Source organism: Acanthaster planci, linkage group LG12 (genome assembly GCF_054643075.1).
Source record: "Acanthaster planci isolate LZ-2023a linkage group LG12, COTS_SCS, whole genome shotgun sequence".
NCBI lineage: Eukaryota > Metazoa > Echinodermata > Asteroidea > Valvatida > Acanthasteridae > Acanthaster > Acanthaster planci.
Window position 1 is genome coordinate 9,429,106 of NC_141788.1, and position 12,231 is coordinate 9,441,336.

Here is a 12,231-nt window from a genome sequence, read left to right on the forward strand (position 1 = left end):
AAAAAACAACAGATTTTGGCCATCACGTCTTGCTTAAGATATTTCCTGGGAATGGTATGCCTGATTTTCATAGAACTGGTGTCATGATTACAACAAAATATCAGGAAAAAAATCAGCAACATGAGCGTCCCATTTGGCCCTCTGAAATTTTAATGTCACTCACGGTGTCAAGGTAGGAGCTGAGCAACCAGAAATACTGTTGGCACGTCTTGCAGTGGTCGGGCACCTCCTTGTCCAGCAGTGAGAGCAGGTACTCCACCAGGCTGTTGAGAGGTGGGGAGCCGGACACGGCGGCCCGGTTGCAGTGGACAAAGCCCTGGAGGACGTACTGCATGATGCGGGCGAAGGCTATGCGCACCTCGCGGGTTGGGCTCTCAAGCAGAAATTGCCTGAAAATGACCAAAAAAAAAAAATTCTTCCCATAAAATACCTTAAAAGTCCTACATTTGGCAGTAATGTAGTCAAGTCCATCACAAGTCCCTGCAAGTCCATCTTAACTGATCTAGTCTTGAGTCAAGTCACAAACTTTTCAAATGGACTGCACCACTGCACTCCTCGCTAAAGGTTTAGAGTTACGAAAAGACTTATGGCGGACGCGACTACAGTGCTGACATTTTTATTATCCAACATCTATTATGGGCAAGTTCGTATATATGCAGTGAAGTTGAAGTGCGAATGACCCTAGTCAACAATTGTCAGGTCGTTGGACTGAAGGGAAAAAAAGATGGCTGCACGAGGGTAAAATAGCAAAAAATAAAAGTAAAATCGGTCATTTACTAGGGACATACTGTTTTTCCAGCATTTGTCTTATAACTGGTCCTCTCTGCACTGTGCTATTCAAAATGGTTTATGGCAACCAACAATGCAACCAACCTCACTAGGCTGGTCACGAATAGCTGACTAGACTAGTCCAACTTTTGTCGACTAACGTGAGCTAGTCGAACTATGGTTAACTATGATCCTTGATCGAACTTGTCCTCTGTCGGTGTACACTCATTGATTATGTTGGCATTGTAAAGCTCAACTTCTCCTCTGATGGATGAGGTTCGACTCCCACCGTTGTACCATGAGGACCGGTTGGATCAATCCTATTCCTTGCGCTAAGGGGTTCAAATGTGGAACAACGTCCTAAGTTTGCTCAATGCAAAAACGTGATACAAATATGATGACTATGGATGACTTTCACAGTGAGTTACAGACATTAAGCCCGAGCAAACCACTCTGTACTTAACCAACTCACCGTGTCCTTGTGTTCCTAAGCAGGACACTTTGCAGTAATTCTTCTCAATGCTCAAATGAGATACAAGTCTGATTGATCAAGATGATCTGCCTACGGAATGTGACTCACAAGGCTTGAGTCTGATTAGACTCAGGTTCAAACCAACTCATCTAGCACGTCACACTCAAGTCTGAGGTGCTGAGTCCGTGTCAAGATCACCTACTCCAGTCTCAGTTCTTCAACTGTCGATTTTTGTTTTACTCACTTGATGTAAGTATGCCCTTGAGGGCTGGCCATGAAGGTCAGAGCCCACGAGGACCCCTCTCTGCTGTTGGCAACAAGCTGGTCTACGCAGTTGCACCAGTCATTGACATCGCACCTGCAACCCCAACCACAAATGACACTAAAAAATACATCATAACCAAAACGCAGGAGGAGTCTAGATCTCTAGGCTTCATTTCCGCAAGAATTCTCTTCCTTTTAATTTTAGTGCTGTATACGGAAACACATTTTCTTTGTTGACAACAATAGTTGACGACCAATTGCAAGCCAGATTGCTCAAAATTTCTTTGCTAGAAACTAGTGGTTAGAAATTGTACGAAAAATTGGACTCTGCACCATGGAGACAAGCGACACGCTCTGTCAGAACATGACAATTCTGGAAAGCTGGTCAGATATAGAACGAGAAATCAAGCCCTTAGAGACGAAACTATCGCCAAAAACTTTTACAGTGTGTTGGGACATATTTAACAACACAAATTTGCAAATCCGAAAAAAAAGATGTTCTGAGGTTATACAGTGTATCTTCTTTGCTGAAGTGAACGGAAGTGCCTTGTTTTGACAGAACACGTCGCTGATGGTCAAAGTTTTCCGACCATATTGTGACAGTTCAGTCACAAGTGTTTATCCAAGTTAAATAACATTGAGCAGGCTTGCGGTTAAGGTGTGACAGCTTAGAAGCTTTGAGAATGTGCCTTCAGAGCTCTCGGAGCCTCACCTGAGCTTCTTTTTGGTTCGGAAGTAGTTGTTGAAGAGGAACTGGAAGGCTAGTTGGAGGCTAGTGACGGCACAGGAGTCATAATGGCTGCTCAGCGTGAAAGCCTGGAAAGTGAAGTGTTTCGTCAATTGTAAAGTTCTTTACTCTCAAATGTAAGGGTCTATTTTTCTGAAGAGAACAGAGTTGTGTAAAGAAAACTATCACAGGAAAGCTTTTAAAGGGTCCAGAATTTGAGGGTTGTTCAGCACGTAATTTAAGGACTTAATTTTTTTAAAAAGTTACCATGTTGCATGAGGCAAGGTTCCGCACAAAGTTGAAGTAGTCCATGTCGTAGATGGCGCGGTTGCGAAGGAACTGGAGGTTATCATCACGGATGACACGCTGGATGCCCGGTGGCATGCGGTCCATGAACATCCCTCGGTGCTCCCCCTTGCGCACCAGCGCCGTGAGCTCGCTCAGTCGGTCCCCGTCATGGCGCGGGGACAGCTCGGGGGAGCTGATGGGATCCAAGCTGGGAGGAAGACGGCAAAATGAGTATAGCAGCAGGGAGAAAACAGGAACCGGTGGCTAGGCTTTGCCATTTCAAAGCCAGGCCATGCTAATCCCTTGCCTTTAATAAACTGCGGGCTGTCCACTACCAGCCTCTGCTCTGTTCCGGGGCCACTGCTCCCTCTGCTTCGTTTGCCAGCCCCAGTCAGCTTTGATGCAAGCTGCCCACACACTGAATGGAACTGAACAGTAGCCACAGACTCATGCGATGGGCAGGACTTTTAACCTGACCAGGCACTTCTTGAGGAGTGGATGGCATTCAATAACGCAATAACACAATAAAAATACACCGGGTATTCCAATACAACAGTACGTATTGCACTACTGAACACACCCCTGGCTTCACTGTTTGCTAACTCCGCCATTGTAAAGTAGTTCTTGACTAACGAAGGGGAGATTCCAGACCTGGAGGCCCAGGCATCGCCTGGCTGTTAAGTAGTGCAGCCTCGCCTGAAGTTGCAGGTTGCTCCCCTAACAACTTGCGGATGGCATAGATTTTCGATAAAAAGGAACGCTTTTTAAAAATGGGCAAGATACCTGGGCAAACTTTCAAGCACAGCCAAGTACTATACATACCAACTCTTGAGAGCAATCTTTTACAATATTTGTATCTTACTTCTCCCCGCAACCAAATCTTTTACGACCCTCCAGGGTGCTGCTACGGAGTGACATTTTCAATGACAAAACAAGGCCCTGTACATTTAACGCATAATTTGCCTTCATAGCCTACCCGAATGTTGAGTTCGGGTGTACAAACCAAATGGTGTCATTGGTTTTGACAGCAGAAAATGGAAAGCTACAATGGTTTCAGCCCCAAGTGGTGAACAAATTGTGTAGGGATGATGTATTCTTTTACAAAAATGACTTGCTCTGGACGTGGCCAACTCACACGTGAATCTCGCCCTCGCTATCCTGCTTGAGCAACGTCACTCGGTTGGTGCCGGCCAGGACCTTACCGGCCGGTCCCACGGGCGTGACCGCTCCTTCCAGTCGTTCGTAGAACAGCATGTAACCGTTCCAGTAACGCAGTCTGGTCTCAGACGAGTAAGAGCCTAGGACAGAGGAGACGCAGACTATCATCAGTGGACCTGTCTACTGAAGACTGAAGCTCCTATGATGAACAATTCATGATAAGGTTTAACCCTCCCCCATCCATCTCCCTGAAAAAATTCTACTTGCAGTTCATGGGTCAGCATCAGTATTAAACCAAGGAAAGGTTGTTTTATATCTGCATAACTTTGGAGTTTGGACATTTGACAAAGTTGCCAAATTCAACCTACCTTACTGAAAACAAAAATTGGAATAGCTGTAGCATCATATGTACTGACAAGAATATGAAGTTGCAAGATTAAGTTGTCAGAGCTGTGGATGAGATATGATGAATTATAGCCATGTTGGCTGTATGTAACAGAGTCACACAGAGTAAATGTTGAATTTTTTTTATGCCAAGACGAGACATTATAATAATGAACCTTTCTCATTCTGGAAAAGAGAGGGCACTCTAACAACAAATAACCCCCCCCCACGAGGCACTTCTGGCCACTCACTGCCGCTGGGCTCATAGATCTTGGGCTTGTAGCTGCCGCCGAAGCACTCGGCCTCCAGCGCAGCGTCCGACATCTCAAACTCGTCCACCATGGTGTCGTTAAACTTGAACCACTTCCCCTTGTTGCTGTTGGTCATGGTCGTGCCCCTGACAGGAGTCAAAAAAATCCGAGAGGAAAACCTTTGTCACGGTTGGTCTGATATCGGAAGACAGCATCAGGGAACAAAACACCTTCTGCAGACCAGCAGTGATGTAATCCCAGAAAACAGAAAGACAAGGTCGATTCTCAACGTAAGGAGCACCGTTGTAACGAACTATTATCTACTCTGTGCAGGAACAAGAAACGGCCTACTTCTGCCCAGCCACGATGGCCGCTGGGTTGGAACTCAAAGTGAAAGCACTCAGATTTATTACGCGTTTGGTGCAGGACGAGCTGGCCATGTACCACTGATTTATATTCCAAGGAATTCAGAGTCTCTGTGTGAGCCTCCAGTGCCCCAATGAGATTATTTTCACCAACCTGTCCCTTCCTTACCCACGAGCAGCCCCTTTAAGTTGGCCCAGATAAAGCACAAATTCTCAGGATCCCAACCTCTTGAACTCATATTCGTTTTTCCTCCCCTTCTACAACAAGCCTATGGTCATTCGCCTTGAGCAGAAGCACCCCCTCATGGGTTAAAAAAGAGCCACGTTGGTGGGATGCGTTTGACTTGGCTGCTTGTAATGTTGAACATACCACCGGTCTTTAATGAAGGAATAGTAATGTCCCGCATTGGCCTGCCCGCTGTGGACGATCACTCCCACCAGATGGTACAAGTCTTCCATCGTGTGCGGCTGGCTGTTGTCCGGCATCTCCCCTGACGATGCCTCATCTGATTGCGGACTCTCCCGCCTGGCCATGCCCTTGACGGTGTATGGCTCCATGTCCAATACCCAGGGAAACTATGGGAAAAATGCAAATCGGTCAAAATTTACACTGGCTATTTAACTTCTACAACAGCCAAGGGCCTATTCCAATTTATTTACGTGGAGATCAGCATTGCCAATGCTGCCACTGTTTCATGTGTTTGAACTCTGTCTGATGTAGGGATCTTCTTCAGCTGATAAACCGTCTTACCTTGAAGTAGTCGTCAAATTTCAGGGCCCTCCCAGCCTCCCAGTCGTAGTCGAATCTCTTGAGTTGGATGACCAGCACCGGGGGCAGTGTCTTAATGCACATTCTCTTGATGGTATTCCTCTGTGGTGTGAAGACGGGGAACCAGACATGTCAATGAGCCACAGCATGGCTAAGCAGTAAAGACTGTGTCCATACTGGCCGGCTACGGCTGGCAGCAGCACTCAAGTTGAGCTGCAGCCGCTGGCCAGTGGCCTCCATAGGTGTATGTGTTATCTCTAGCCACAGCTGCTACAAAAAGCCAATTGAGCACCAGTGCAGCCATGAGCCAAATTTCAACAGGTCGGCATGTTCCTCTTAAGTAAAAAGACTTCCTAATTTGTGCACATTCTGATGAAAGGGTAACACTAGAAGAACCTTTTCATCAGTATACTCATTGATGGCATCAACAAAAATATAACTTTTCAAATTCATTCCTAATGATGGAAATTTACTGGTTTTGAAAAAAATCTACAAAAACATTCAATCTCCACCAACACACTTCAGTCTTCATAAAAACACTAAACCTGTTTGTTATTCTACAAACTGAAAGTTTTGTTGGCTTCTTTCATTACATTTCTCCAGGTCTAAGTACTTTGGAGGAAGCCTTGGTTTTCGTTTTTCGTTATTAGAAAAAAACCTTTAAATCAAGAGCAGGAGGTAATTATAATCGCATCCTCTCATGTAACACTTCTGGGGATCTTGAATCACAAATCTTCACCTTTTCATTGCACTTTTCACAGAAGTAAGCGTTGTCTCCGTCCAGCAGCTCGCCTCGGACAAACTGGTCTAGCGAGGACTCCAGGCTGTGACTCTTGACAGTTAAATTCAGAGCAAAGAACTCCTCCTCTCTCTCGTACCTGAACAAAGGAGAGAGATTTTTGTGAAAAGCGCTTCAAATTCAAACGATGAACAAATACTAATAATAACTCTAGCACTGTCCCGTACTGAATACTTCATGCAATATCAAATTTGCAGGGCAAGTGTAACTTGGGCTGGAGTCACTACCCTGTCACAGGATGTTGGCGCACATTACATTCTAAGAGGCATGATGTAATTTCCTTGACCTCTTATTGGCTAGAATTTGTTTGTCGTCTGATCCCGGGTCAACTCTCCTTTGAGTACATGGAATGTGCACGGTTTGATTACAGCAACAATTTACTTGCAAAACTATGCAAAGTCAATATATCTCATTAATCCCCCCAAAATTTTTGCACAAGTGATTTGTCAAGTGCATTGATAGTTTTCAGCCCGAGAAGTAATTTTAAAATTACATAATTCCTGTTCAGACAAAAATTTACGTCAAATTTAAAGGTACTGCCAGGCTTTTTATTTCAAATATGATGAAACACATTGCCTAAACAAGTCAAACACATTTTGCTTCCCGGTCAAAAGAGGGCACTGTTGGTAACTTCAACAAGCACTGGGTTTGCCCATGTTCGTCAGAGTTGAAAAATATCAATACTCAATATTACCAGTTGTCAAGTATGTCTTAATTGTTTAGATAAAGTGTTAATTTCATCCTTTATGCTACAATATCTACCTGTGTGGGCAGTCCTCGCATATCTTCTGGTCTGAGAAGACCCCTTTGAATTTCGGCTTGAAGATCTCCTTCTGTTTGTTCTTCTGCGTAGGGTAAACAAGCAAGGAAAACATGGCAACCATTAATTTCTGGATTCCCTTTGAAGCATCTCCCCCCCACCATTGTTTTGTAAGCTCAACAGGCTTTGATATAAGTTTTTTCTGAAATGAAAATCTACAATGTTGGAAAGTGTTCCATTTACCTTCACTATTTTTTCAATGAATTTATTTTTGTCAGTGAACTGACCCTACCTACATGTATGGTATTATTCTTGCAATCATTTTGATGCCAATTTGAAGACAATTAGAGTTGGCTGTTAACTTTTAGCAGTGATGCGCTCAATGACGTATTTGAAAGCAAGAATGTAACAACAAAACTTCTTTGTTGGAATGAATTCAAACTCTCTAGAAACACTCACAATCGATAAGACTTGAAGCTTTGCATGGTGAAGATAGACCAAAGAGAGGGCTTGCGGGAACAATTCGTGGACAGATCTCTTCTGGAAGAGGTACGGTTTTGATCAGAACCAGTGAGTTTGAAGCAGCAGAACTTGACGACATGCCAGTTCACGCTCGCTGGTTCTCATCAAAACCATACCTCTTCCATCCACATAGTGTTCCCACAAGCCCTCTCTTTTAAACTAAAATGGATGTCTTTCTTCACCAAGTTTCGTATCAACAAAAATGGGTCACGGAGTCGTCAAGATTAGGGAAGGGGGTTGGCTGGTTGCGACAAAATCCACTCCCCCAGACCTTGTTTCATAAACCACGCCCTTTAATAAGAGGATAACACACTGACCACCAATGATACATACACAGGGCGCCCTCTTTGCAAAGCAAAAGGCATATGCACCTGTTTTAAGCACAATGCAAAAAAAGGATTGTTCTCCAACGTGCCAGGGGTTCGTTTAAAAGACTGACAGCACTGCCGGTGCATTCTTACACTTCAAAACCTATTCAGTTCCCACGAGAATGTTCTTGTTGGGACAAAGTCCACTGCAACCATTATTACAAATGTCTTCTGGTCAACAGCCAACATGTTGCATAATAGACCCCTGTGAGCCTCGCTTTGTTTCCATGTGCCTCTTCCTGTGGTCCTCCAAGGACTGTGGGCCCCCGCTGGCTCCATAGGAAAGTGAATATGTGTCCAAAGTCTGACGGCATCGGCACAGAAGCCTTTAGACTGTATTTATGTGTCGGCCATCTTCAAATCAAAGTGAAGTTTAACTTTTAATTTTGGGAACTTGAGAGTAAAAAAAAAAGCAACGAAATAAAAGATCGTGACAAATTCTTACCAGTTAACATTTAGAAGTTTAAAATTTGTCATTAACTTTATCTAAATGTTTTAAGCCACATTTACAAAAATAGTAAGTGAGGCTTAGAACTCAACATACTCTGGCACCCCCCCCACCATTTAACAGATTACACTGAATATGATAGATCTAGGGAACAAGACCGAACGTGGCTTCCCCGTGAATAAGGTCTATTGGGAAATAGTGCTGACAAGATGGACCCTCTCCACCGACCTTGAGGTACTCCTCCATCTGGTCCGTCAGGTTGGTGAAGAACTCGAAGGCGTCCTGCTGCTCCCGGATGTTGACTGGCTGGCCCCAGAGCTTGAAGACGCGCCAGAACCGCTCCGGCTCATAGTACTGTAGCCGGCTCTCCAGCAGGTGGCCGAAGACCATCTGCATCTGGTAGAACACGCTGTCCTCCTCCAGGTCCAGGTTGCTGTCCTTGAGCAGGCCCTGTAACAGTGTCCAGATTTGAGATTGGAGGGGGTATTCACCAGGCTGGGGCACGTCGGATCCAGGACTATAGTTAACCATAGTTGGACTAACTCTGATTTAATGCAGGCTGGTCTGTGATACTGGGACCAGTCTAGTTGACTATTCGCAACATGCCCACCGAGGTTGGTCGTGTCACTGGTTGCAGTAGCTGTTTTTAGTAGCACAGTGCCGAGAGGACCAGTTATAAGAAAAAATGGTCGAAAAACAGAAAATGTAAGCATATCACTAGTAAATGGTCATTTCGACCTTTCTCTTGCCCTTCCCACAGCCACTTTTTCTCCCGATAGTCCTAAATGACCGGACAACAGTTGACTAGAGTCATCCGTACTTTAAGTTCATTGCACATGCACTAGGCGACTGAAAGACCAACTACTGGTCCTTGATCAAAGTTTCCTCTGGCTGGGCCAAGTAATACGGCAAATTATCCAGAGCGAGTTTACATCAGGCCTACTGTAGTTGTGATCACGTCACTGTGTCCGAGAGTAGGCCTTAGATGTGGATAAATCCGCCTTGAGCAGAAGCACCCCCTCATTGGTTGAACAGAGCCGTGGGGTTGGGCGTGTTTATGTTGGCGATAGCCACGTGATCACAATGCATGCATTTCATATTATTGTTGGTGAACCTGCCAAGTACAGTTCACGCCAATGGAGCCTCCCTTGCTGGGAAAATTGCACCCTCTCTTGGTCCTGCTGACGGTGGATAACTATTCGGCACGAGTGAATATCATCCCGTCCAGAGTAGTCAAATCCCAGAGCAGTGGAAAACGTTCATTTGTAGTACGAACAAAACAAACACGCCCAAGCCCACAGCTCAGTTCAACCAACAGAGAAGTAAACGCTCAAACACAAGACTATGGGGTTGGATGGGGCCAAACATGGGGTTAGGTTGGGCTATGCGGATTAGGTTTGGTGCTATTGTGCCGGGCTGAGCCGGATTTTGTGGAGGTGGACGGGGTGGGTCGGACGGAGATTGAGAGTGGGGTGGGTTTGGGAGTGCGGATGGGTGGAGTGGATTGAAAATGGGCATGGGGTGTTGCGGGTTGGTTTAGGTTCAGCTGGGATAAGGCTAAGTGGCATGTGCTCCAAACCTTCAAGTTGGGCCAAGGTGACAATTGTCGGTGAGGACAATCAACTGACAAACGGTCTGAGTGAGAGTACCTCTCTGACGCCTGGTGTCATGTACAGCTGCTGTATAACGGAGTTCATGTAACACGTCGCCCCACCGTTCTTCAGACCCACGTAGTTGCTGGGTGATCGACCCTCGACAGGAGGAAGGTACTACAAACCAGAAACACCAACACAAATCTCTGAGCCTGGTTCAGTATTAATCTGTTCTCCCTAAACATTCTTGCGACGCTCACTCTCGAATCCAACCAAAAAAAATTCTCCACAATCCGAGAAAACCATGTTTCATATTTTCGGTTCAGACTGTCAATGGCTATCGGAGCAGATTTAAAAGTTAAAGTGACCGGGCTCAACCTTCCTCAATCCCACAAATTTTCCAAAATCTCTGGATGGAGAGGGACAAAAGTCACACAACGGGGGTAAAGTGACTTGCCCAAGGTCACAACATGTGACCGGCGGCTGGATTCGAACCCCGGACCCTCTGTTCGGGTGTTACGAGCCCTGACCACCAGGCCACAGGTCTCCAGTGTGGTTTTGGCATTTGCAACCCTGTGGGTGCACACCACGAAGACCCACACTTAACGTCAGCCGAGCCTACGTCCAGTCTCGTCGGGAAACTCACGTCCCACTCTTTGGCGATGGCTGGATCCTGCTGGTGGTGCATGGCGATGAGCTGGCAGCTGACCAGCTGGAGATTCTCCGGACAGTCCTCGCACAGCACGAGCAAGAGGTCAAAGGCCGCGACGCGACTTTCTCTTCCCGAGATCCTGAAAGAAAGAAAAGTATCGCACAACACCGATGGGCATGAAACACTGTTCAATCTGATAACGGAAAAAAACCAAAATCTGAAATAGACGCTGCTACTTCCAACAGAAGGAAATAAATAGATCATGCGAAGGACGAGAGCAAACTGCAAGACACAAGGGAGCGTCTGTTGAAGCATTAAGTTATTCCAAATAGCATTTTGCAATAGGGCTACCAACTGATGACATCACACTTTGTCTACAGGTGCATATTCCTATGGAGCCAGCGAGGGCCCATAGTCCACTCAGCACCACAGGAAAGCAAAGTGTGGCGCCATTAGTACGCAGGTCTAGTTTGAACTGAAATGGAAAGGCAAAATGGCACCTTGTACACAAAGATTGATTCAAGCGCTGTAAAAAAAAAAGTTTCACGTTTGTGCCATGAAAAAGAACAATTTCATAACAGAGCCGACCAAATTTCCCATTCCATTTGGCTTCACTTTGGGAAATACAGTCAACTCTCGTTAAATAAAAAACTAGCAGGGATCAGAAAAATTACCGTCATAACCAGGACTTTGTAATAAAATGTGTGGAAAAACAAAGACAAACATACTTCAAGAACTTCGGCTTCTCCGAATCAGCACTTCATTAACAGCACTTTGTTACAGCGGTATTTTCTATATCGAAAGTCAACTACAGACCAACTATTCTGACCAGTTCACTCGTAGCCATTAGTAGTTTAACAGCATCTTACTTGGGACTATGCTCCGCTTGAGGGTTCAGCTTGTCGGGATTGCTGGAACTGTCCAGGATTAGCCTGGATGCAGGGAACAGGAACTCATTCAACAGCTTGTCCAGCAGCTGCTTCCCTGATATCCCCCGGGGGGAGGGGCAAAAAGAGGACAATCGTCACTTGAATCCTCTGAACAGATTGCTGTGTGAACCAACCCAGCAGAACGATCTCCAAGTTGCCAGGGCTCTCTAATTTTTTTGAGTTTCACACCCAACAAACATTCACTATGAAAACTCATCGGTGACTATCTTAATCCACATGGTAAACACGTGACACACATATTCATCAGTGTTGTAGTCGAGACCATCACAAGACCATTTGAAAGACAAGCCACAAGACAAGACACAAAACCAGTCACAAGACCAGACACAAGACCAGTCACAAGACCATTTGAAAGACCAGCCACAAGACAAGACACAAGACCAGGCACAAGACCAGACACAAGACCAGACCCAAGACCAGGCACAAGACCAGACACAAGACCAGACACAAGACCAGCCACAAGACCAGACCCAAGACCAGGCACAAGACCAGACACAAGACCAGTCACAAGACCATTTGAAAGACCAGCCACAAGACAAGACACAAGACCAGGCACAAGACCAGACACAAGACCAGACCCAAGACCAGGCACAAGGCCAGACACAAGACCAGACCCAAGACCAGACACAAGACCACGCACAAGACCAGACACAAGACCATGTTGAGATTTGGGAAAACAAAAGAATACAGGAGC

The 12,231-nt window shown here is 45.5% G+C and overlaps 1 protein-coding gene across 2 annotated transcripts in view; it reads right to left on the minus strand.

Moving 5' to 3' along the window:
• Positions 1–12,231, minus strand: part of LOC110985137 (ubiquitin carboxyl-terminal hydrolase 24-like) — a 66,195-nt gene that overhangs the window by 10,138 nt on the left and 43,826 nt on the right. For both annotated transcript variants that reach the window (XM_022245934.2, XM_022245933.2), the window contains 14 exons: positions 11,457–11,571; positions 10,582–10,726; positions 9,993–10,112; positions 8,572–8,793; positions 7,008–7,090; positions 6,186–6,324; positions 5,429–5,548; positions 5,048–5,253; positions 4,313–4,458; positions 3,655–3,817; positions 2,499–2,727; positions 2,217–2,320; positions 1,485–1,598; positions 164–389 (listed from right to left, as the gene is read on the minus strand). In XM_022245934.2, the coding sequence (XP_022101626.2) occupies positions 164–389; positions 1,485–1,598; positions 2,217–2,320; positions 2,499–2,727; positions 3,655–3,817; positions 4,313–4,458; positions 5,048–5,253; positions 5,429–5,548; positions 6,186–6,324; positions 7,008–7,090; positions 8,572–8,793; positions 9,993–10,112; positions 10,582–10,726; positions 11,457–11,571 (2,132 nt within the window). The remainder of the gene's footprint in view (positions 1–163; positions 390–1,484; positions 1,599–2,216; positions 2,321–2,498; positions 2,728–3,654; positions 3,818–4,312; positions 4,459–5,047; positions 5,254–5,428; positions 5,549–6,185; positions 6,325–7,007; positions 7,091–8,571; positions 8,794–9,992; positions 10,113–10,581; positions 10,727–11,456; positions 11,572–12,231) is intronic.